This window comes from Triturus cristatus, chromosome 1_2 (genome assembly GCF_964204655.1).
Source record: "Triturus cristatus chromosome 1_2, aTriCri1.1, whole genome shotgun sequence".
NCBI classification, from domain to species: Eukaryota; Metazoa; Chordata; class Amphibia; order Caudata; family Salamandridae; genus Triturus; species Triturus cristatus.
The window spans coordinates 844730396-844756980 of NC_140580.1; the positions used below are offsets into that span (position 1 = coordinate 844730396).

The window sequence follows — 26585 nt, forward strand, 5'->3', positions numbered from 1 at the left end:
GTCCTCGAAGTAATTATCTACCTTCTTTACCAGGGCGCTGCGCATCTTGGGGTCTCGGAAATACCATGGGTTGATGGGGGCCACCCTCCCTCCTCCCTCCCGACCTAGATCCAGCCGGATCCACACTGGCGAGTGGTCAGAGATACCGCGTGCCATGTGCCTCGCCTCGGATACCAACGAGGCGTGTGCGGCCAGAGTGAGCAGGTAGTCAATCCTGGAGAGGCTACCATGCGCCCCGGAGTGGAACGTGTATTGACTCTGTGTGGGGTGCCGGAGTCTCCAGCAGTCTATCAGACCAAGCGTGTCTAGGAAATCTGGAAGCCATTTCTGAGCCCCCCCTGTGTCCCTGGGCGGGTATCTATCCAACAGTCCGGAGCCCACAGCGTTGAAATCCCCTCCCACTACCAGCATACCCCCCGGGAGAGTCAACAAAGCCCTGCCCAGATCAGCAAATGTGGAGGCCTGCAGGGCCGGCGGGACATAAACCGAAACCAAAACCAAAGTCCTTCCTTCCCACCGCCCCGCCACCGCCACAAACCTCCCCCTATCGTCAACAATGGTGGAGTCCACCTCAAAAGGCAACGATGCTCTAACTAGGATGCCCACACCCCTGGATCCAGAAGAGAATCCAGAGTGTGCAATGAATTTATACCCCTTCCTATTCAGGGCATAGCACGTATTACCTATGAGATGCGTCTCCTGCAGCAGGGCAACATCTGGCATTGAGCGTTTCAAAAATTGCAAAACAATCCCCCTCTTGATGCGATCCCCCAAACCATTAACATTCCAGCTTATAACACTTAAGCCTCTACCCCCCATCCTCAAACGGAAAGAGGCCCACCCCACACCCGAGGAGCCACCATGGAACAGCCCTGAGGATAATCATCATGCCTTGCAGAAATAAACCCCCCAACAACAAAGTCCAAATCCCCGAAACTCCCCCCACCCTGCACCCCTGCTGCAGCTTACAAAGCCCCCCCAACTTGCAGTGTGCCTGTCGCCCTAAACAACCAAAAGTCTACAAAAAGTACCCTAAGGGAGGAAAAGAGCACCCCTCGTCCTCCCGCAATCCTCCACAGTTACTGCATTCTGTTCAATTTCTCAAGTATAGTCAAATCAAGTCAGGCCGTCTCTGAGATATCAGCCCTGTCCATCCCGGCCATTGTCTCCATGCTCGGCTGTGTCGTCCCCCGTCCGTCGCCGGGGCAAAGCGTCCAGCCATTCGTCGGCCATAACAGGAGAGTCAAAAAAGAATGTTCGATCTTCGTGCACCACCCGTAGTCTGGCAGGGAAAAGCATGGCATACTTCAGATCCAGTTCCCGAAGCCTCCGCTTCACCCCCAGGAAGCTCTGTCTGTCTCTGCACCTGCTGGGTGAAGTCCGGACAAAAATTCACCGACGCATTCTGGAAGGGAACTGGGCCCGTCACCCTCGATGCTTGCAGGATGGCGTCCCGATCTCGAAAATGAAAGAGCCGGGCGACAATCGGCCGCGGCGGGGCACCCGCCTTGGGCCGCCCGCCCGGCACCCTATGGGCCCTTTCCACCGCAAAAAACTTTCCAAGGCCCCTAGGCTTCAGATGGTTAAGGACCAAATCCTCAACAAGCAGGTCCGCCGAAGCCTCATCCGAGGACTCCGGGACCCCGATGACGCGCACGTTGTTGCGCCTGGCCCGGCTCTCGAAGTCCTCCAGCCGGCGGGCGACGAGGTCACTCTCGGCCCTCAGCTTACGGACCTCGGTCTGCAGTTCCGCAACATCATCAGTGAGGCCCGTGGTCCTGAGGTCCAGGTTCTTAACGCGTTCGTTCGTCTTGCCCAGGTCCGAGCGGATCAGATTGACATCCACCAGGATGGCGTCCACCTTATGCGCCAGGGCCTCGAACTGTCTCCCCATCGAGGTCTGCATCCCGTCGAGCGCGCCCATGACATCCTGTAGGGAGAGCTCCGGTGTCACAGGCGAGTCCTCCTTCTGGGCATCCGGCGCCTGGCTCGATCCACTCGGTGATACTTTCTGGAGAGCGTAGCGGTCCATGCTGTTGACTTGGGTATACGTTCCCCGCCTGGTAGACTTAGTCTTCAGCCGATCCCCTTCTGCTTTGCCCGACATAATGGACTCCAGGCCGTCCAGTGTAGTTAAGACTGGTCCCTCTCAGAGAGAGGAATAAGGAGTGAGCAGTTCTGTCTTAAGCTGCCAGAGTAGCTCGCCGAGCGTCCTTGGGGTAATAAAGCCACCCAGATCTCTCCAGTGTCCGGGCAGACAAAGGGAACGAAATCGAAAGTGAAAGCGCGGGGACCTCCGTCCGACAGTTCACACCTCGCCTGTCCGTTGTTGATCAACTAGGAGCCGGGCATCCTGCCAACTCTAGCCCCTGGCATCCCCGGGAGATAGGCCGCGATCTTCCGCCAGGCGCAAGTCCGGTTCTCGATGGGCGATCCGACCGCGGGTAGCATCAATCGCCTCCCTGACAACTCAGCAACACGATGCCATGCATACCATCAGGATTAGAGACAGGATAGTCGACGGAGGGCACGAGGGTCTCGGGAGCTCTAAGCTCACGCGGCCATCTTGGTCAAGCGCTAGGCTCCCTAGAAATGGATTCTTGTGCTGATGTTCAGTCTATGGGTAAGTTGAAACCTTCATTTTGCAATGTTAGAATGTAGAGTTTATTTGTATTGGGAGTTGTAGAATGTTGAGGGGAGTCAGAAAGCAGTCTTCACTGTGGATGTACTGAAGCTGTGCTGTACCTATCTTGTGAACCTGGATACACCTACAGTTAAGGCTTTGAAGAAATAGTACATTTCCTTGCCTTCATTAACTGGCAATCATCACAATATAGCTCCTGCAGATTTTTAAAAAGTACCTTTCCCCAGGCGCCAGAGTGATTCAGAATTCTATATGTAGAAATGTCACACCACCAGCACTAAGTGGCGCCAACTGATGTTCTGATTCACATATCGCATCTTCACAGTGACACTGATGCCCGCATAAGTTGCCCGTTAAATGGGCAGGATTTTCCCCACCTATATCTTTAAGGGTGTGGAAAATTCAGGTCATTATAAGTTGTACTCTAAAAAAGTCCACAAAGATATGAGGACTTGCTAGGTAAAAAACAAAAAGGTAATTCCGGGTCCATACCAGCAGTAATTCCACATTTTCCACCGTACTTTAATTTGGAGAAATCGGTTTTACGCAGCTGAAAACCCAACAGAGTGGGGACCATATTAAAAAAAGGAGTGGCAAACAATGTTCAATAAGATTTCTCATCTATTAGTCTTTCATGAACATTTTCTTAGGTCAAAGTACCACATTTGCACCTTTGTCAGATCCTCTCACTACACTTTGTTCTCACTCAGTTTCATCATTGTGTCCTTATATAACTTTTCATTCCCTCCCCCACATACTTCTCCTTCTGCTGTCTTAATATTCAAGTCATTCAGATCTCTAACAACTGTTTGAATGAATGAATGTGTGTATCTGTAAAGCGCTACATTCACTCCAAGGAGCATCTTGGCGCTAGCGGAAGAAACTTCGAGAGGTCTGTAGTGGGAAGCGGCTGAGAATCAAGCTAGGGAAAAGTATCAGGTAAGAGAAAGCACAGTATTATTCGGGGCAGCAAAAATCCATGTTTTTAGCAGTTTTCTGAACCAGAGTTCAGATTGTGCCAATCTCATCTGGATGGGCAAGGTGTTCCAAGCTTTAGTTCCTAGTACAGCTATAGTTTCTCTCTCCCCCCCCACCCCCTTTAGTTTTCAGACAAAAGCTTGGGACTGCTAAGAAACTTCCAGAAGATGACCGCAGAAGGCGTTTTGTGGTATATGGACTGATTCTGGACCTAAGAAATGTCGGTCCTGATGCCTTGGTGGCCTTATACATGATTATTAAAATGTTAAACAAAATCCTTTTGTGAATTGGCAACCAATGAAGGCTTTTAAGTGCTCCCGCTGAAGGAGATCCCTTAGGTAGCCTGAGCACCAACCTTGCTGCTGCGTTCTGGACCACCTGTAGTTTTTTCAGCACAGGCTTATTTACTCCTGCATACAAGCTGTTGCAGTAGTCCAGACGAGATAAGACCAGTGCAACAGCTACTGCCTTCCTGGCATTCATAGGAAGTAGGTCTAGGAATTTTCTCAAGATCTTTATGGTGTGGCAGCACATAACTGCCACCGCAAGGAATGATAGTGGGATCAAACTGGCTCCCTAAGTGCCTCACTGTATCCACAGTGTTTGGGGGTGGAACCGTGTTTAAAGGCCACCACTGATTGCAAAATCTAATCTCTTCATGCCCAAACAGCATGATTTCGTTTTTTTGGCTGTTACATTTCAGAGGATTAAGTTTCATCCAATACATGACTGCCGTTAGACAGTGATGAAATTTCTCTTCTGCCACAGTGGAATTCTTATCTAAAGTAAGAATTAACTGTGTATTGTCTGCATATGAAATGGCTTCGACGTCAAAAGTATCCATCAAAATGAGCAGTGGTGTCATATAAAGGTTGAATAAGGTCGGGCTTAAGGATGAGCCCTGAGGTAGCCATGATGACAGCTGTCTTTCTGTGGATTTGTGACTACCAGGAGTAACTATATCACGCTTGTTCTCTAAAAAAATGATGAGAACCAGGCGAGCAACTTATTGGTAATGCCACTTTTTGCGAGCCTCTCTCTCAGAATATTATGCGAGACTGTGTCAAACGCGGCCGATAAATCCAACAGAATCAGTACCGCGTCCTTGCCCTCATCTAGGGCAAACTTTAGGGTTTCCGTTGTGTACAACGGCACGGATTCTGTTGAATGTCCAGATCTAAAGCCAGATTTTTTTGGATGTAAAATATTTTCTTTCTGCACAAAATTATTTACTTGATTATTTGCCAGCTTCTCCGCAATTTTACTCAGTCACGGTAGCAATAAAATAGGTCTGAGGTTGGAGAGGGTGGTAGGGTCCGATTTTCTCTTTTATTGTAGGGTTTTACCGCTGCAATCTTCCAATTATCCAGTACGCTTGATAACTCAAATGAGGAGTTAATTATATGATTTATAGTTGGGTTTATAATACCCACAAGTGAATGCAGTATTCTTGGAGGGCAGGGATCTAAGGGTGAGCCTGACTTACAGGAGAGAATGGCTTGCCTAGACTGATCTCTTGAAAACGTGAATTCTCTCCTGGTCCCTGAGATTAATGGCTCACTAGACGAGGGGATTTTCTCTGTGAAATCTTTTTCTGCTGCAAATTATTTTTTTCAGGTGTATGATTTTGTTTTCAAAGAATTCTGCAATTTGATCACATAGTACTTGTGACGGCTGAATTTCCGGTTCTACTATTTTTGGATTAATGTAAGATTTCACAATATTAAAAATTGTTTGCTGGTTTGCTGCTGCCTGGTTGATTTGGTTAGGATAGTATGCCTTCTTTTCGATTTTAATTTGTTGACGGTATCGTCTGAGAACTGCTTTAAAAGAAAGAAGGACCTCTGATTTAAAGTTCCTTCTCCATATTCTTTCCAATTTCCTGCATTGGCCTTGTAGATCTTTTAGGCAGGGGGTAAACCAAGATGCAGATTTTTTGTTAATGGTGCCATTTCTAGGATGGGCAATTGGAGCCAACATTAGCTAGGGAGGTCATCCACTCATTGAACTGGTCGTTGTCAATCGAGGGGTTACCTGTGAGGGTAGGTTTACCCGCTTCTGCCGTGATCAGTAACTCGGGGTTGTTAAGCATGCTATTCCACTTGCGTCTCACTGTGGGACCAGGTTGTCTAGGGTGTTTCGCTTCTTGAGCCTTATTATAATCAATTTTAAACTGGATAAACTTGTGGTCTGACCAAGTAATCGTCATTGGGGAATCCGTGGTTAGGCAAGTCGTGTTTGTGCAGATACCATCTAAGGTGTGTCCTGCACAATGTGTAGGGTCCTCTATCAATTGTTTTAGGCCCAGTGTATTAATTAACATAAAATATTTGGAATTAGAGGTGTCTCTTGCTTCTAGGTGTATGTTAAAATCCCCTAGGATGGTAAAATTGGAAGATCTAACCACTAGAGAGCTTATACTTTCCCCTATTTAATGATAGAACCTGGGGGTCTATAAACCAACACTTCTGCAAACCTCATGCAGCTGTCTAGTTGGAAGCAAAAAGAGAAGCTTTCGGCTTCTTTTAATTCTATAGTGTTAGAGTGCATTGTAAGCATTCTTTGTAAATTATTGCTGGTTAAGATGGCGCCCAGCACTGTAAACAAGGCTTGAACGCAAAAACATGTTGATGCTGAACGCTATTTTACTCCTTTTTGTTATTCCTGCAATTAAATAAAAGTGGAGTAAGCAATGACCTTCTGAGTGCCAGACTTCTCTTTGAGGAGTGAGGTTAAGTGGGATCAATACGTGCTGAAGCAGCAGCACACCATCGAGCACCACCAGTGATCTGGCACCCATCGGCACCCGCGGTTTGTCTCAAGAAGATCTAGCTATCTATCTATCTATAGATATATATTACCTACTGGCAGTAGCAAGTAGGTTGTTATAGTTAGGACCAAAGTTTCCATAAGAAACTTTTTTTGTTTTGCCAATATCTTTTGAGCCACTAGACGAATCTTCACCAACATTTTACAAAATCTCGTCTTCTTCAACAACGAGCCAGGACTCTTCTTAGAAGTTGTTAAGGGTCTCGCTGGAGGTTTGCCACTGCATCATCTGGTGAGCCCATCTCTCCTGTCTTCACCAAAGGTCTTTTTTTTTTTTTTTTAGCACAAGGAGGGGCAGACCTGGCACGTAGGTTTTTGTGGATTGGGGGGGGGGGTGGTAAGAGAGAGAGGTAGAGACTGTACGCCTTGTGGTGATCAGACCGCTGTCATTTGGCATGGCAGTGGGGACAGTTTTGAAGTGGCATCCTCTCCATAACCCCAAGAGCATTCTTCGCAGAGAAGTAATCAAAGACTAGGCACATATGACCTGAAGAAGGCTTAAGGCCCTACGGTCAGAAGTCAATGGCTGCTCCGGTTTTTTGAGGCCATCGTTGAGAAGATGGGTATGATGAAGGTTTCCAAATTATCCGGATTTAATTTTCACTGAGGGGACCCGAGCGGACGTGTAAAGACGACGACCAAACTTGGTGCACTTGTAATACATGCTTGAACCAGATGGGGAAAACACAATCTAACATGGAGTCGGATCCCATGCGTATTGCCAACTAGGAGTCGTAGTGTATCTCGGGACTCAAAAAAGATTTGCCAAAGAAAAAAAGCTTGCTAACGTCCAAGCCTAATGCAAATTAATAAGAGTATGTGGAGCATGTGTAGCCACAAACATACGGTATGAACATATCATTTCAAAGAATAACTCTAATCTAGACAGCACCTACACACCAGATTAGAAAAAAAACACCAGAAACATTTGTTTTAAACCAAAACGCCAGGATCTCAACTGTGTTCTCTCTCACAAATGATTTCTTCCTTGAATACTATTCTCAGAAGATTGGCAAGAGTCACACCACTTGTCACAAATGGCAAAGTAACAGACAGAGAAGGTTTTCTAGAAGAGTACCAAGTTAACTAATTAATTTGGTAATGTATTACTTTTGATGATAAAATATACAAGTAACTTTGTGAACTGTTGCTTCCAGGATGTTTGGATTAAAATTGTGTACTGTGCAAAATTAAATGCATATTTTCTTTCATTTGGACCGCAGTCAATTATATTTCACTGTATACATACCCCTCCACGACAAAATAAAGTTAAAAAAAAAAAAAAAAAAAAAAAAAATCAACCATCAAAGCATAACAACCTGGCCTACAGCAGAGGTGTACTTACGTGGACCCTTTATAAAACAACAAGATATTTTATAAGAGGCAGTTGTCATTAATACTTCAACACAAAAGTTGAGATATTTACAAAACTTTTATTTTCACAAATGTAAACCAACATTATGAAAATGTAACTTGTTAACAAAAAATGTCTATTTGTACAGGCAAACCGCTTCTGATTCTTTTGCATGATCAATGTAGTCACTTTTAAGTGCGGGGAGGAGAGGTTTAGAAGTTCCAAAATTCACCAGATTACGAGAACAAACTGCAAAGACTACATTAGATGTGCTTTTATGGGCCAGAAAACCTATTGTGTTCTCGTCTCTTGAGTTGTTTGTTAATTTTAATCTTTCCAGCACCCATAATTTCGAAATTGTATTCAGTTGTTACGTATGGCACATCACCTTTAACCCCAGGCTGAAAAAGACATAAAAGAATGAAAATGATTGTAAAAGAAGTGAGACAATCTTAGCATTTCAACACTATTAAAGAAGGTCCTAAAACAAACAGAACAGCACATAAAACGACAGAGGATTGAAAGATTGAGAATGTGATACTTAGCTTCTCGATAGTAAAATTAAGCAAAGCTATTAAGATTACACGTTTTCGCAAAGGTAATGAAACTTGTCATGCAGTTAATATTTCCAGCTAACAGTAGAAACACTGGAATGCAATCTTCGAAATCCTTTTAAATAAACCTCCATTTTGCATTTGAACAATGCAATACATTTTAATGTTTGCAGGAATAGATTCGATGCAACTAGGTAAGCAATTCTATAGTAATTTTTAAGGTTCAATTTAAAAAAAAAAAAATGTTAAACTTGCATATTCCTGCGTACATCCCAATGCCTGAAGTATACAAGCGATGGATGGAATGCTTGAATTAATCTCATCCACGAGTATTTACTGCACGATCCTAGTTCATTCTTATTTTGTACACATGCCAAATCAGTTTGGATCAAACCATATGCAAATCAGTCTTGACCATGATCCAATACAAAAAGTCCAGTTAGAAATGCCAGGCCATTCCCCCCCTAAGCCAGAACATAAGCATCCCAAAACCTTTTGCTGTGATTGGATTGCGATGTGGCCCAGAATACCAGTGGCTGGCTGTTAATTCAAGCATAGCATCCATTATTTATTTTATATACTTCAGTATATCAAAATGCCAGCAGCACAATCTTGTGTCCAAAGGCACATATTGGTGCAGGTTATAACATCACTCTTGCTCCCCATCCTTGATACGTTCACCAACATTATATCGCAAATTGTCAAATCCGTAATTCACCCACCTGACACCCCTTCCCCTTGCTTAGTATTAAGACACAGATTTCTAATTGGAAATGGAATCGATACACCAATTTCCCAAAAGCATAAACACGCAGTAATACATCGGATTTATTTAACCTTTGTTTGTGCTCGCAGAGGTCCTTCGGTGTCCACGATTAGATGCACCATAAGAAATTTAGCACAGGTAACTTCCTTGAATTTGGTTGCTAGCATTAAAGAAGGGCATGGTTTCCACAGTTGTAGGAAGCTGGCTCAGTATATACTATACCAAAGTGAGGTATAGTGTGCACAGAGTCCAGTGGAACCCCAAATGTAGGCAGAGGTAAGATTAGATATAACCTTACTCTCCATTTGTGGTCGAGCAGTAAGGCAGTATCAGAGAACAGTGTTAAGTATTTGTTGTACTCACTCGGTAAGCAAATGAATTCACACACACAAAGACTGAACTTCAGACCAATTGTTTTTGTATAAAAATATTCTTTTAGTTATTTTATTTTCTTGAACCAAGCAAGCCTGGCACAGGTAAGCAATAAATCCTTTACAGTAGTAACTGCTGATTGTAAAACAGTTCAATTGCAATTGTACTATGGTTTAACTTACAGTATTGTTTCAGAGAAATGCAATCACTTGTAAATACAGTACACAGACTCAAATGGGATTTTCAGTAAAATAGCAGGTATGTTACTTTTGGATTACTTTTCTTACTCAGTACTGTATGCCTGGACGCAGCACTTGGACATTTTCTGTAAACAGGTGAGTAAAAGCGTTTTTGTTAAATCGTACAATTTTAAAGAATTTCTTTAGGTTTCAAAACTCCCCACTTAAAAACTTTTCAGGAAAAAGTGTCAATGTTCTCCTATGGAGGAAAATATGGTTATTGGTTTTTAGGTAAGTATTCGGTAGTGGGAGTTGAGGTTCTGGGGGTAGACTCAGAGGTCTCCCAGGGTCAGTGATGCACTCTTGTTACACCCTCAGTGGCACTAGGGCGGCTGGGTGCAGAGTGTTGAGGCCCAATGTTATCCAATGGGGGATAGGGGCCTATGGTTGGTGGCTGCTAGCAAGCAGGCCACTGGGTTGTGGGAGCAAAGCTCCTGGACTTAAGCTCAGGGCAAATGGGGAAACAAATTAGCAACAAAGGTGCACCCTCAGCGGCACTAGGGTGGCTGGGTGCAGGGTGCTGTTTCGATGTCGGATGCCCTATTTCCAATGGAGAACCTCTGGTTTGCAAAAGCATGCAGGCAGAGAGAAGGACTTCTGGGTGCGACCACCACTTCGAGAGGTAAGTTAGGAAGTTAGGGGTTGGTTAGGCACCGTTGGTTTGGGCACACAAGGCTGTGGGGCGTTGGGTGCAGGGGTGCCTTTTGGGGTTGGATCTTCTTACCAGCTCCTGGTCGCGGTTAGGGGGGCCTTCTGGGTTTAGACTGCAGGCATCGGCTGGAGGCAGGTCAGGGGTCGTCTGATCTTGGCTCAGGATCGCCGGGGTGACCTTCTCATGGTGTTTGCCCACTCGAGCTCGGGCCGTGGACGGCGGATGCAGAGTGGGGCGGATTTGCGGTCTCCGGCTGCTGCCAGAGGTTGCAGCTGAACAAGTCCGGTGTTCACGGAAGAAGCAGTCTTTGGAAGTGAAGGCAGGCAGGTCCTCCAGGGTTTTTGAGGTTGCTGGCTGCAGGACACAGGAATTTCGCAGGAGCAGGTTTGAGGTGGTGACAGGCCGGTAGGGCTGTGGCCAAGTCAGTGGGAGTCTTACTCTTGTTAGCGGCTGCACGGCTGTTCGGTTCTTTTTTTCCTTGTTGTTTCTGGTCTGTATCTGAGGAAGCAAGGTTCAGGAGTGCCCCTAAATACTAGATTTAGGGGCATTACAGGTAGGTAAAAGGCAGGGACCAATAGGTCCCTTCCCTGGGGTGGGTACACCCCCTATTATGCCACCCTCCAGTGGAAGGGGGGCATGTGCCTGTCCCTGGTTGGCAGAGTCCTCCCATATTCAAGATGGCATGGACTGAGTTGTGCTTCACCTCGCCTCCCCCACCTGATGGGTGGAGTTGGCAGAGATGGGCACACCTCTCTTCCTCACTTGTTTTTCCCGACGGTTCTCCCGCCCAAAGTGGAGGTCAGAACCAGTGGGGACCAGTTGCTGAAAGCAGCAATTGTCCTGGGGAAGCTCACAAAGGTGGCAAGCCTTTGAAGCTTCCTCTTCGTGAACCCTGCCCATCCTGGGGGAGGAGGCTTGGCACCTCGTCCCAGGATGTGCATTGTTTCAGGCCCCAGAGAGCAGCAGGCTCTCGACCCAGGGGTCCAGAAACCTGTCTGGTGGTGGCAGCTGAAAGCAGCCACTCAGCCTTGACAGTAGCGGTAGGTTAGTTTTCAGGGGGGCATCTCTAAGATGCCCTCTGTGTGCATTTTTAATTAAATCCCACACTGGCATCAGTGTGGGTTTAACGTGCTGAGAAGTTTGATACCAAACTTCAGTTTTCAGTGTAGCCATTATGGTGCTGTGGAGATCGTAATGACCAACTCCCAGCACCATATACTCTTAATGGCAGTACTGCACTTACAATGTCTAAGAATGGACTTAGACACTGGTATAGTGCACCCAGCTAGAGGGGTGACTGATCTATGCCAGGGCAGTGGTTTGTAGGCATGGCACACAGAGATGTGTGCCATGTCAACTCTTCACTTTGTTCTTCACCAAGATACACAGCCTGCAAAGGTAGTGAGTGTCAGTGTACAGGACCTCTAAGGGTGGCACAATAAGTGCTGCAGCTCTTAGAGGCCTTCTCTGGTCACAGTGCCCTGGGTACCTGTGGTACCATTTACCAGGGGCTGACCTAGGGTCAGAGATGCAAATTGGGTTTAGGCTTCAATGCAGTTTTAGTGAAAGAACAGAGACCCTGGGTACCTGATTAGCAGGAGTCCAGGGCAAACTCAGTCAAAGTGCATCAGCAATTCAGCAAAAAGTGGGGCAACCATGCAGAAAGAGGGCACTTTCTCACAACAGTCTTGTGAACTGCTTACATTTCCCTTCAACTGCCACCGATATCTTCTTCATTACAGTTCTCATATTTTATATAAGCATGCTATATGCCTGGAAACCTCTGCCTCCTCCACAGCCCCAGCAACACCCGCTTAGCTAGGCAAAGAAGCAATGTAATTGAACTTCCCTTTGCTGAATGCCACAGTACAACAGTATTCACTACCTCAAGAATGATACTGCCTGGCAATCTGATAACCCAAACATTACACATCAAGTCTATTATGTCCAAGATCGCCGACCGATAACTCGAAGATTTTGCCAAAGCAGATGCCAACAGAGAACCTGTCGCTCTAAATCCCTGGCAATACTCATTGCTCTTTGACTTATTCCAAGCCTAAATCCTAAATGCAGTAAAATACCCCGCTTAGGATTCAGGCTTTTAGTTGTCTCTTGTAGCAGAACTAGGGGTGCTCGCTCCCAACCTGATAAAAATTGAATTCCACTCCTTATTCGTCAATCTTCTTCCCAACTATTTTTCCAGCCTCTTCTAGCCTGCTGTTTTGCTGGGAGAGACACAGGTCATAAGAAACATTTCAGATAGGATGCGCCAATCATCGGTCTTGGCATGAAGCCACTTTTCAAACATAGTGAAGTGTCTCCCGCCATCGCTTTAAATCCTTCCTAGAAGAACCAGTGTCCAGTATGGCAGTAATACAGTCTTTCTGAATCTGCACCCCAAGCTCTGTTTTAATTTGCTCAAATGTTTTAAGGCCTTAAAAACATAAAAGTCCCCATTCTCCAACAACCTGCCTTTTGCGAAGCCATGTATTGTTCCCATTCCATGGCCAGGGTGAAGGCTGGATTACTCACGATCATTGTGAGGGATATGTATACAATCCAGCCATCACAGCATACCATGTGTTCAGTGTGGCCCTAGTAACCGGGGAAGAGTATCAAGCAAAGGCTCTGCATTTCCTAGGCATCCAGGTAGTTTTCTAAATGTGGTCCCCAGCCACTGCTTGATCCATGAAACACCAGTGTTTCTCACTCACTTCCCTATTCCACTCCACCATATGCTGAAACTGTCATAATTAATATGTGTCATCCCCATGCCTCCCTCATTTACAGACCTGTGTATGGTTCTTAAGTAGTCTGGGTTTCTTCCCAGTGCATAAAAAAATTAATTGCTTAAGGCCCGCTGAATCTCCCACAACACCCCCTGTTGTGGATGCACTGGTAAAATCTGCACCATACAGAGGAATCTCAGTAAAACTCATTACAATAGCAGTAACCCTTTCTTGTTAGGAGATACCTCCCATATGTCATGACTATAGGTCTACATTCGCAGAACGCACCATAGCTTGCCTGCACCATTTTTTGGGTGTGCGACAAATCTTTACCCTCAAATAAGTAATTTTAATTTAGGCACAGGCGAATGTGAATGAATGAATGAAACAACGTATAAAGCGCTCGAATACCCGGAGGTATCTTGGCGCTATATAGATCAGAAGTTAGCAGATGAGAGCTGAGTGTGCGAAGATCATTGGTTAAATAACCAGGTTTTGAGGCTCTTCCTGAAAACCTGTAAATTAGATAGCCACTTTCTAAGCTGGAGAGACTGACCGGTTTAAAATCTAGTAATTCTGAAAGTCAATTTTAAATCCAGAGATCCCTGTAAATTGCTCTACTTCAGCCAATATTGACAGAAAAGAGGCAAATGGCTTAGTCAGCAAGTCATCATCTGCATACAGATACATCCTATAGTCATCCCCCTCCCATTCTAACTCCAGTGATATTTTTTAATGCACAAACACTATTTGCCAAAGGCTCCATATATAGTGCAAACAACAAGGGTGACCAAAGGCATCCCTGCCTGGTGCTCCTTTCTATCGAGAACAAAGAGAAAGCCTCAGAATTAACCAACACTCTAGCCTCTGGAGAGCAGTATCCACTAGACAACGAAGCTCAGAACCTGTGGCCAATGCATACACCCCAATGCTTGAGAAATGGGCAGTGTACTCTGGCAAAATGATTTCTCATTAAGGCAGATTAATGCTTCTTGACCGTTTTAATATGATCAGAAGTAAACCTACCGTGAATAAACCCTGCTTGATCCATGTTGAGGGCTTTCCATAGGCAGGCCCAATGTAGAAGCCAAGATTCCAATAAAAAGGTAAGCATCAGTATTTAGGAGTGATATTCATTCAAAAGAAGAAGCACTTTGTCAGTTCCTTTTCCAGCTTAGGCAAAAACATAACTGGTTTTCATCATGGACTCCGTTAGAGGCTGGTCTACCCAAAACAAATTTAACAAACGACAAGAGATGGATGAAAGATTTATAAAATATGGCTGTAAACTCACCCAGGTCAATCGTGAACAGGGTCAGAAGGGTTCCCTATCTTATGACAGAGAATTGAAGGGGGGAAATTCAAAAGCTACTGAAAGAAGGCATAACTGAAGAAATACAGTCTTTAGAGCGGCTTGCACCTGTTCTGGCACTGAAGGATTGGGCCAAGCAAATAAGAATGTGTGTTTATCTTGGAGATCTGAACAGACATGGGTAGACCGTCAACTACTGCCAAATATCTCAGACACTCAGGCTGTAATTGGTGGTGCAAGTATGTTTAGTGTCATGGATAACTCTGTTTTGCTCATCAGGTTAAACTGCATGAGGAATCGAGGCACGTTACATTTTTTGTTACCCTATTGGGGGGCCTACCATTTAATTAAGATGCCATTCAGGTTAGCGTTAGCCTGTTTTCAAAGGATAATGAAAAATATATCGCAAGATATTTCTCATGCCGTTTTCTTTCAAGAAGATATGGAGAAACACGATAACACATCAGAGTCTGTATTGGGAAGATTAACTAAGGCGGCTCTTACGCTCAAGAAAAAACAAGCATTTGTAATGCAATCGTCTTGCATTTGCGTGAGTTTCAACTATTGGCATTGTAAATGACAATGTCTTTTACCCATATGCTTTGGTTTGGAGTGGATGTATGTGGTGTAGAGGGGATAATTATGTGGGTTGTTTTGGAATTGTTAGTTGTGGAATTGTGTGGTGTGGAGTGTATTTGGGTAGTGGAAGTATGTGGCATGGTGGATAGCTGGGGGAGAGAGCTGCACAGAATAGACAAAGGAAGATAGAGAGGGATATTTAGTTTTTCTTAACATGCTGTTTGTGGGCAAATGATCTCCCTGTGCTAACCATAACTAAATGTGTCTTTGTGTAATGGAACAGCCGAATCTGTAAAGTGCTGCAATATTTTGTACGCAAGTGCGTGGTATATAGAACTGCTTTCAGAAAAAAAAAAATAGATAATGCAGGGCTAGGACAGAAACAGGCACGTATAGGGGAATTAAGTTATTTGTGAGGTAATACAAATTGTATCAAATTAAATTGAAAAACTCTCGGTAGGCCGGAGGATGAAGCAAGCATTTAAAAATCAGAGGTATGTAGAAAAATAAATTAAAAAATGCTTTTGAACGGCCATTAGGTTAGGACTTAGGAAGTAAAACAAAGCGTCTTGTTTTGAACGGCTACTGGGGTTGGGGAAGTAAATCATGCTGTGCCTAGCAAGGGCCGGCAAAGCGAGTCAAAATTAGTGAATTGTACAAGAAATTCTGCCGCTGTAAGTTATATACAAGAATCCTCTACTACTCAACGGACAGTAGGGCTGGGGATGTGAAATATGCATGGCTTTGAAAGGGCTGGTAAAGCGTGTGAAACACTCAATTGGAAGTGGAATGTTTCTTCGGAAGGGCAGAGAAAGCGAAACAGTGTGCAGCAAACCAACACATACATTATATAAAGCCCATGTAAACACAATGCTATTGTTGCCAGTGTTTGTAATTCTGAAAGGAATGTGGGCTTAGGAATAAAATAAAGTCCCAGCTCCCAACAAGGCAACATCAATAGAAACTGGCACATGCTGATGAAGAATCAAAGCATACAAGGGTGAAATGGTTAACAAGCATTTGCAATGCAATAGGTCTCGCATTTGCGCAAGTTTGAGCTATTGACATTGCAAATAATAATAGTTTATTTTTGTTTTTCTTTTAAAAACAAATAAAAGGCATTGTTCTTTACAATGCCAATAGCTGAAACTCTCGTAACTGCGAGACCTATTGCATTGCAAATGCTTGTTTTAGTAGCGGCTTTTGTTGGACCTGCACGTACCTAATTGTTTCCCAAACTGTTTGAAATGGGTTTTAAAATGTTTAGAAACAATCAAAATGTTGACGTTGCTTTCTCCAGAGAAAGATTGGGTAAATTTTGGGAGGGGAGAGGCCCTTGACACCCCATGAATTTACTATTGAACGTCATAATGCACCCCCTGAATATAGCATCACGAGAGGCAATCACTGGGGGCGTAGCGTTGGCAGTAAGATGGAGAGTGTGGTGGTGGGGGGGGGGGCAGAGGTGTAAGCTAAGATTTCCCAACAATCACGCTGGTTAAAAATAAATTATATGAGAAGCCGGGCAGGAGGGGCCTTAAGAGGCAGTAGGAAGGGAGAGGAGTGCAGATTGAGAGGGGTACCTAAAAAACACAATATTTTGTAAAATAACCATTTTTAAGACCTTTAAAAGAGAGTTGTTGCCCTCGTAAATGGGGTAAAGTATGGGGGGCATGGAATAAATTCAGAGGAGGCATATGCGATCCACCACCGGCGCAGGAAGATGAAACCTCAGACACAGACTGATAGGAGAGACCATGGGGCGGACATATAGGGCGTAGATATCAGAGATGTAAAGTTACAGAGAGGTGATTTCAAGGGGCTAATTGTGATATCATGTGTTGTACTGTTCTATGCTATGAGAAAAGTGTATACCCAAATGTTATTCTGTACTGCTCTAAAGAAAATAAAAATCTTGATTAAAAAAAAATAAAACAGGGGAGGAGCTTAGCGCGTGATCAAGATGGCCGCGTGAGCCTAGAGCTCCCGAGACCCTCGCTCCCTCCGGCAGCTATCCTGTCTATTCTCCTGCTTTTGATGCCCGGAATATTGGAGGGGAGCTGTTGCTGAGGCGAGAGCCGCTGTCCGGATCGAAATCGTCCACCGGAGACCGAAGTTGTACTGACTGGAAGTTTGTGGCCTACTCCCCGCACGGTGCCCGGGCCTTGCGTTGGCACAGTGCCCGTGCACTAATTGAACAACAGCGGCCGGGCTGGGGACGACTCGACGGAGGGAAGGTGTTTCCACTTTCACTTTCACTTTCGCCTTCCAGTCTCCACAGCGCCCGGGACGGGGCGTGCGTAGTGCCAGCCACTGGTCGCATGGTTGATTACTCTGTATGGGCAAGGAGAGTGTCTACACGGCAGATTGCGATGTCGACCAAATCGGACGCCGACAAACAGAAGCCCAAGAGTACCAGGCGGGGCAGCTACACCCAGACTAACAACATGGACCGTTATGCCCACCAGAAGGGGTCTCCGGGCGGATCGGGCCCGATACTGGAAGCCTCGAAGGACGCGACACCTCCCCCCACAGAACTGACCCTGCAAGATATCATGGGGGCCATCTAAGGGATGAAGTCCTCGATTGGGCAACAATTTGAGACCCTGGCACATAAAGTGGATGCCATATCGATTGACGTCAATCTGGTTCGGGCAGACCTGGGGAAAACTAATGAGCGGGTTCAGTCCTTGGACCTCAAGACTGCCGGCCTCCTGGGCGACGTCTCCGGCCTTCAGCAGGAAGTCCGTACCCTGCGGACGGCAAATGATCACTTCGCCCGACGGTTGGAAGAGTTCGAAGGCCGTGCAAGGCGCAATAACGTGCGCATCATTGGGGTCCCGGAAAATTCGGAGGAGCAGTCGGTGGACCTGTTCGTGGAGGACCTGGTGGTGAACCATCTGGCGCCCAAAGGCCTCAGTAAGTTCTTTGCTGTCGAACGGGCCCACAGAGTTCCTGGCGGGAGGCCCAAGGTGGGGGCCCCTCCGAGGCAGATTGTCGCCAGGATTTTTAACTTCAGGGACCGAGATGCCATTCTGCAAGCATCGCGGGTGGCCGGCCCGCTGCCATTCCAGAACACTACTGTAAGTTTCTATCCGGACTTTACCCAGATGGTGCAGAAGCAACGGCAAGGCTTCCTGGCGGTCAAGAGAAGACTACGTGAGATGGGACTAAAATATGCCATGCTCTTCCCGGCCAGGTTGCGGGTGGTGTTCGAAGAGCGGACTTTCTTTTTTGAGTCTCCTGACATGGTCGGAGACTGGCTGGACACATTGCCCCAAGGACGGACTGGCGTGGAACGCTCCGGTGGCGCAGACGGTGGTGGGGATGAACACTGAGCCAGGACTTAAGTACTAGGACTCCGGTTCCTCCGGGAGGTTGATAATCCAGGGGGTAGCGGGGGCAGTAGGGGAGCCTTTTCCTCCTCTGGGGTTCTTTTCGTAGATTAGTAGTTTTAAGGGGCGACAGGCACACTGCAAGTTGGGGGGCACTTTAGAGCTTACGCAGGGGTGCAGGGTGGGGGGTGGATGGGAGTTGTTGTTGGGGTTGTTGTTGTTTTTTGTTATGCAAGGCGTAAAGATGCAAGCTCTGTGACTCGGGTCTGGTTCCACGCGGGGGGTGGTGGTCTCCTTACATGTTGGGATGGGGGGTAGGGGCCTAAAAATACTCAGTTGGAATGTAAATGGCTTGGGGGATCGTATTAAGCGTGGGATTGTCCTGCAATTTCTGAAGCGATGTACCCCTGATATTGTCTTATTGCAAGAGACGCACTTGATTGGTAACACGTGCTATGCACTCAATCGTAAAGGCTATAAATTTGTTGCACATTCCGGGTTTTCCTCGGGTTCTAGAGGGGCGGGAATACTAGTCAGGTCCTCTCTGCCATTCGAGGTTGACTCCACTACCGTTGACGACAGGGGACGCTTTGCGGCAGTAGCGGGGCGGTGGGAGGGCAGGACCCTGGTCCTGGTGTCGGTTTATGTCCCCCCTGCATTGCAGCCCTCTACACTAGCGGACTTAGAGAGGACATTGTTGGACCTCCCAGAGGGAATGTTGGTGGTGGGTGGCGACTTCAATGCGGTTGGCTCTGGCCTGCTCGACAGACACCCGCAGAGGAGTTCGGGGGGGGGCTCAGAAGTGGCTTCCTGATTTTATAGATACCCTTGGGCTGGTTGATTGTTGGAGACTGTTGCATCCCACACAACGACAATATACTTTCCACTCAGGGGCGCATGGCAGTCTCTCCAGAATTGATTATGTCCTTACCCTAGCTGCACACGCCTCCTTTGTCTCTGAGGCCAGGCACATGGCACGAGGTATTTCCGACCATTCCCCGGTGTGGATCTGTATGGATGTTGGCAGAGGAGTGGGTGGTAGGGTGGCCCCAATTAACCCGTGGTATTTCAGGGACCCTGCGACTCGTAGTGCGGTACTGAAGGCGGTCGACCGTTACTTTCAAGAAAACCTCGATTCGGTCACGTCGGCGGTGTCCTTGTGGGAAGCGTTCAACACAGTGATTAGGGGTGAGGCCCTCTCCTTGATAACAGCGGCCAAGCGTCGGAGAGACGCGGAGGTCACCCAGCTTGAGGCGGAGATCGCGGATCTAGAGTTGGCTCTGGAAGGGGAGGTCACGGCGGAGGCGCTGCACAAGTTGAGCCTTAAACAATCGGAGTACAGGGCCCTCGTGACGGATGCGGCCAAAGCCCTGAGTAGGGAACAGCGGGGCCGTCTGTACGACGTCGGGGACAAGGCCGGGAAATTGATCGCGTGGCTGGATAAAAAGGAGCGGGCCAATCGTGTTGTGCCGGACCTTGTGACGGAGGATGGCGTCATGGTCACGGAGCCGGACGGCATAGTCCAGTGCTTTGCGGATTACTTCCACACGGTCTATACCTCCGTGTCTGACAGGCCAGTGGAGGATTCATGTGAGCTCCTGCGCGATCTTGCCCTGCCTTGCCTCTCCGACATAGACAGAGACGATCTTGCTGGCGACATCACAGTCGACGAGATTGCGGGGGCTATCCGCTCTTTGCGTCCGGGCAAGGCCTCGGGTCCCAATGGCCTGCCAATTGAGCTTTACAAACTCCGACCGGACAAGATCGCTCCGCATTTGCGGGCTATGTTTGTGGAGGCGCAGGAGATGGGCTGCCTCCCACTTGACCAGCGCCTGGCAACGATCGTGGTCATCCATAAAGATGGCAAGCCCAGGAACCGGTGCAGCTCATACAGGCCGATCTCGCTCCTTAATGCTGAGCCGAAGATCCTTGCCAAAATCCTCGCAAACCGGCTGGTCAGGGTGGTCGGGGATCTGATCCACCCTGACCAATCTGGCTTCATCCCGCATCGTAATACCGCGTTGAATCTTAGGCGCATCCACGGAGTGATCGCAAGGGTGGGGACGATGCGGGAGCCGGCCATGGTGGCTGCGCTCGACGCAACGATGGCATTTGACACGGTGGAGTGGGCATACCTGTGGGCTGCGCTTGCGAAATTCGGCTTCGGGCCCGGATTTGTGGGCTGGGTAAGGCTATTATACGAAGGACCTCTCGCCAAAGTCGCAGTTAACGGTAGGGCGTCCCGTCCCTTCGACCTGGGGAGGGGTAACAGGCAGGGTTGTCCTCTATCGCCGCTGTTGTTCGCTCTCGCCCTTGAGCCGCTGGCGGCCTGGATACAATGGCACCCAGATGTGAGGGGGATTCGATGGTCCCCTGATCACGAAGACCGCATTTCCCTCTATGCCGACGATATTCTGCTCTATCTTACTTCACCCCGGAAGTCCCTTATAGTTGTCTGCGACATATTGACTTCCTTCGGGAGGAACTCGGGGCTAACCATTAATTGGGGTAAGCCATATCTGTATGCCCTGTGTGGGGACGTCCCGGTTCCCCCGCGGAATTGCCCGATCCAGATTGCCCGGGAGGGTTTCCTGTATCTTGGGATTTATATCTCTGCCGACCCAACGGTACGGTATGAGAGGAACCTGCTCCCTCCGTTGGCGCGCCTGCGGCAGGACGTGGCGGGCTGGCGGCGGCTGCCGCTTTCCCTCCTTGGCCGTGCGGTGCTATTCAAAATGATGTCTCTTCCCCGTTTTCTCTATGCCCTGCAGAACACCCAGGAGCTGGTTCCGGCCAGCTACTTTCGGGAGGTTGAGAGTCTGCAGCGTTCGCTGCTGTGGGACGGCTGCCCGCATATAGCGATAGCAAAATTAACTCTCCCTTGGTACGACGGGGGTATCGCGCTTCCCGACATCCGAAGATACTATTGGGCCTCCCAACTGAGCGCGATCAATCATGGAGTCTACGGTCCGGCGCTTGGCCCTGGCTTTGCTATGGACCGGTGGTTGCTGCGGGGTGGTGGCTATTATAGAGCACTTTATTCGAAGCCACCGGCTGGGTCCCTCACAGGGCCGACCGGGGTGGCGGTGCACGTGTGGAAGACAGTCACGAACTCCCTGGGATGGAAGGATAGGCTCACCCTCGCCACTCCGTTGTATGACTCGGACATGTTGGGGAACCTCTGGCACTCTAAGGGATTCGACAAATGGGATCTGATTGGCATCTCCAGGGTGGGGGACATGCTGACCAAGGGGCGGATTAAGTCGTTCGATGAGCTGCGGTCGGAATATGCGCTTGAGGGCACGGAATACTTCCGGTATGCGCAGGTGCGCCATGCGCTGCAGTCGGTCCTCGTTGAGGGGGAAAAGGTGCCTGAGTCCTCTCCATTGGAGGACCGGATCCTGGACGGCCATATGCCGGAGAGCACAATCTCCCTAATTTACAAAAAGCTTGTGAACGTTCGGACCGATCTCCTCCTGGGGGTGCGGGACCAGTGGACTAGAGACGGCCTTGAGCTGGACGATGAGGATTGGCAGTACGCGGTCTCCTCTCCTAAGGAGGTCGCAATCCCCGCCAGGTTGCGGCTTGTCCAGCTTAAGATACTCCACAGAGTCTATGTCACTGGGCCCCGATTGGTCCATATGGGTTTTTCCGAGGATGGGCTGTGTAAGAGGGGCTGCGGGATGGTGGGCACCTTTCTGCACATTATATGGGAGTGTGGTGTGATTGCGGAACTATGGAAGCGGATTCACGTTGTGATGCAGGAGGTCACGGGCATTGTATTGCACCCAGAGGCGCGGCGCTGTCTTTTGAATGTGGGGTCCTACAGACTACGACGCGGCGCAGACTCAATGGGTGACCCTAGGTAATATGGTGGCTAAGCGAGATATTGCAAGATTGTGGGGATCCCCTAGCCCTCCCACCCTGGATGCTTGGAAGGACAACATGGACTGGTGCATGTTCCGGGAGAAAACGGTGTATAGTGCGCGGGGGAGGCCCAAGAAATGGCATAAGGTATGGGGAGGTTGGAACCAGTATAGGGGGTACATATGTTTGCCTCCTGCCACTGAACCACTAGAGGAGCAACTTTCCCCCTAGCCTCGCGTCCGACTTGGGTCTTTCTGATGCACCTCTGCTAGAATGTTAGCGCCTCTGCTTCTCCCTCCTCCTCTCAATCGGTGGCTTGATCTGATGTTGGAAATGGGGCCGCCCCCTCGCTGGGAGCTGACGCAAACTCATGATGTATATTGCCTTGCTTGTTGTGTTTCTTTTTTAAAAATTGGAACCTTTGTTTTTTATCCTGTATGAGAGCTGTAGATGACTGCACGTGTCGATTGAGGAGCTGCCGAACCTCCGGGTTGTCGGCTGAATAGCAGTGTATCTGAATTATACGAATAAAGGTTTTAAAAATTAAAAAAAAAAAAAAAAAAAAAAAAAAGTTGTGTGTGTGTCTTTGTCTGCATGTGTGTGTATGTAAAAATCTCAAGTGAAATCCGACAAACACCTCCTCACCCTACCCGATTTAAAGCACCTGTACACAACTATTTACTACAGGATACATTGGGGTGTGAGACCCCAAACACCCCCCGAAACTATGCCCCTGGCAATCACACAGAGGACAGTGAATAAACAGGGCAATATAAATAAATAGCAAATAAATGCACGGATAAAGTAGTGGGGGTGACCTCTTTTTGGATGTGTCCATAAAATTAACCTTTTGTCCTAAATGTTACCCTTTTTCCTGCATGTTTAGAGTCCTGCCCTGAATTTCTGGTCACCCTAGTATATTCCATAAAACAATAGTGGTGGTGTCACGCTAGTGGCATGTAATGTAACCAAGGCCATTAGATTACGAGATTATGCGACCACGATGATTTTCGAATAATTATTAATTTGCCGCATTTCCCACATAATCCATCATCTACTGCATAATCTGCAGATTTTAACAAAAAAATGTTTGTTTTCAGCTCAAACTGTTCAAAAGTTTCTAAATAAGCACCAACATGTGTTGTCCTTTGCAAAGGTTGACTTTGTTGCTTTTTTGCTCGGTTTGGGTGCTAAACTGGTACTAAAGAGTTGCAACTAATGCCCAAACAGTTAAACAAGTTTAAAAATGACAAAATAATGAAGTACTACTATCCCAAAATGTGCCGCATAATTTGCCTTTTGTTGCAGCATAATTTACTCGACCCGGATACATAATGTGGGCCTCTTCTGCCACATAATTACTGGAGCCTAGAATGTAACTTTAGAAGATGGTCTGGCACTGAAGCGCCTTTGAATTTGTGGAGGGGGAGGAGGAGGCGACAGGAGGGAGAGGCACCCGGCTCCTCTCCAGAAGAGGCGATAGAAGGGGGAGGCGAGAGCACGGACCCCTGACCCACCCCCAGGATGTTCACCGTCAACTTCTCCTCGTCCATGTCCTATGGCCGGAGCCCCCGCCCCCCAACAGCGCCCGGCGGAGAGGGGGAGAGAGGTAAGGGGTGGGAGAGGAGAGGGGAGTGCTGAGAGAGTGGAGAGAAGAAGTTACAGGAGTAAAAGTGCTGCGGGGCAGATTAGATTGGGGAGAGCATAGGGCAGTGGAGAGCGAGCGGGGGGCTGCTGAGGGGGTAAGAGGCGAGAAGAAGCTACAGGAATAAGAGCTGCGGGGCAGATTAGATTGGGGAGAGCATAGGGCAGTGGAGAGAGATGGGGGGCTGCTGAGGGGGTAAAAGGCAAGAAGAAGCTACAGGAGTAAGAGCTGCGGGGCAGATTAGCAAAGGGAAAGCTCAGGGCAGTGACGAGAGAGGTAATGATGGGAGGACGGGGTGGACAGGTACGAAAGGCGGCCGCGGGCAGTGGTGAGAGACCTGAGGGGGAGACAAATGGGTAAACGAGTAGGTGGGGCAGCCTGCCAGGTTGTGATAGAGGGCAGAGGTAAAGAGCGTGTGCCAGGGGGAAGTAGGCGCAGGAGGTTGTCGATAAACTGATGAAGAGGGGAGATGACAAGGGGGCAGGACTGGACAGTGGTGAGAGCTGAGGAGAGAGGACATATCACGAGGAGGTGGAGTTATTAGGAGTAAGAGAGGTGGAGGGAAGGGTGGCCAGGCGCAGGGGGGATAAACAAGGGGGTGAGAGGGAGGTGGGTCAGAAGTAATGATCGGGTGGGAGGTAACAGAAGAAAGGGAGGTAATGGAGGTGGGGGGACAAGTAACTCGGAGGGGCCATCTGCTCGTCACAGCAGGCTAGCGCCTTGGGTGGTCTCTCTCCACCTGCCCCACCCCTCCCCCGCGCAGTGACACATACCCGTGGGGGGCGACATGGCACGTTTACGTGCTAGCAAAGTCTGGTTGGAATCTCAGAGCTGTGCACGAGCCGAGCCGTAAACCACTTGCACAAAAATACAACAATTCACGTAAAATATGACAGCGAGTCTTCAAAGTTCCAAAAAATGTTTCTTTAACCTGTGGAAGATTTGACATTAACAGGGCACATTATAGGACTGGCCTAATGAGCACTTATTAAAAGTGATAGTTTTGTACAAATGGTAGCCTGAACTCGCACTTTCTCAAGCGCTTTCATGCGTGACGGTGATAACGAAGAAAAAAATAGTTTTGGTAAAAACAACATTGGCCTAAAATCCACACAATGTAAGCAGGGAAGCAGGTGTCTATCCGTGTTTTCTGGTTTCACTCTGTACAAACAGCCAGTCAGTAGGTTTCTGTTTTGTGTTTTAACCTCTTAGTGCATTCTTCGGCTGTTTTTTAAATCTAGCGGCCACAGGTATTGGAGCGCTTTACCTGGGCATCAGTTATATTACACAACTATCCATGCATTGTTTATAGCGGGGAGATTAAGTGACTTGCCCAGAATCACATGATGTTGAGCCGACGCCGAGATTCGAACCTGACAGCTCTGGCCTTAACACCAAATCGCAGGTAGAGGCAGGCAAAAAGCCGCATCAAGGGTCGGCTCGGTATGATCTCGCGGTTACAACAGCACCTCGAGCCAGAGCCAGGCTTCATGTTCGAGTCTGGCGAGTGGTCTTCAGTCAGTCCATGCTCTGAAAAGCACGGTGCATTCTGGTACTTGTAGTTCCCGGTTAAAATACTGGCAAAAACACAGCCTTGTTAGGTAAAAGTTAAGGATTCTTTCTTTGAATAAAAGAGAGGCCTGTATCTTTCTTTCCTTCTGCCACCACCTAGAAGACATATTAACAGATTATAATTTTAATATTGCAACTTCAGCGCCTCGAGCCCAAAAGAAGGATGCTAGCGCTACAGATGGCGCTAAAGAGCAGATCAGAGACAGGCTCAAACATCCTGTGATTCTGGGCAAATCACTTAATCTCCCCGTGCCTGGATGTGTCCTTGTGTAATGCAACCGGTGCTCATGCAAAGCACTCTGATACCTTCGGTCGAGTTCGTGCTATAGAAATGTGCAACAAAAAAAATCACTTATCTCCCCGTGCCTAAAAATAAATGTGTCCGTCTGGTATGCAACTGGTGCTCCTATAAAGGCTAATACCTTCGGTCGAGTTCGTGCTATACACAACTGCAAAAAGTAAAAAATGTAAATGACATAACAGCGGGGCCAATGAATGAAGAGGAGTGGCTGAATGTCCCTATAAGTAAGCGTATAGTGTATGCAATTTTAGTAAAAACAAAAGGCATTAAAAAACACAGCGCGAAAAGAGAATGAAAATAGATGTGCGACAGAGGAAGAAGGGGGATGGGGGTGTTCAGTGACATAAGAAACAAGACAAGCCCGGCGGAGCGTGGCGCGCGCGCTTGGCGAGGGGCTGGGGGAGCGCATTCCAGGCGGGGGAGCGGACCCTTTGAAGTGCGATGCCAAATGGATTGCATGGCGGCACGATGCACCTGATTGTGCGCGTGCTCGCCATGCAATCCGCTTTTCGGAGCACTTTTGGGAGCCCCTTACAATAGTCTCGCTTTGCGATCGCTTACGCGATAGCAAAGCGAGACCTAAAAATGGTGCCATTAGCCGGATGGTGGCGCTAGGTAGAAAAAACAGTCATTTTCAAAGCAGTTACAAATAATAATCTGCAGCTCCTAAAAGAGCATTAGGGTCGGGGAAGAAACTTTTTGGACTATATTTAAATCCTAATTTAAAAAATTGTATCTATGTCTGTTCAGTAGGGCTGGGGACAAAGCAGGCATTCATAAGGCTGGAACCAAATAATTAACATGTATGCCGCGTAACGATCAGACCTGCTGATTTCTGAAGTTTGGAAAGTAGTAGG

General features: G+C 47.7%; 1 protein-coding gene across 2 annotated transcripts in view; it reads right to left on the reverse strand.

Annotated features, from left to right (window-relative positions):
* Positions 1-7864: 7864 nt before the first annotated feature.
* The window catches only part of NOL9 (nucleolar protein 9), a 261084-nt gene continuing 242363 nt past the window's right edge, over positions 7865-26585 (reverse strand). For both annotated transcript variants that reach the window (XM_085609003.1, XM_085609002.1), the window contains exon 12: positions 7865-8206. In XM_085609003.1, the coding sequence (XP_085465129.1) occupies positions 8081-8206 (126 nt within the window). In that variant the 3' untranslated portion in view covers positions 7865-8080. The remainder of the gene's footprint in view (positions 8207-26585) is intronic.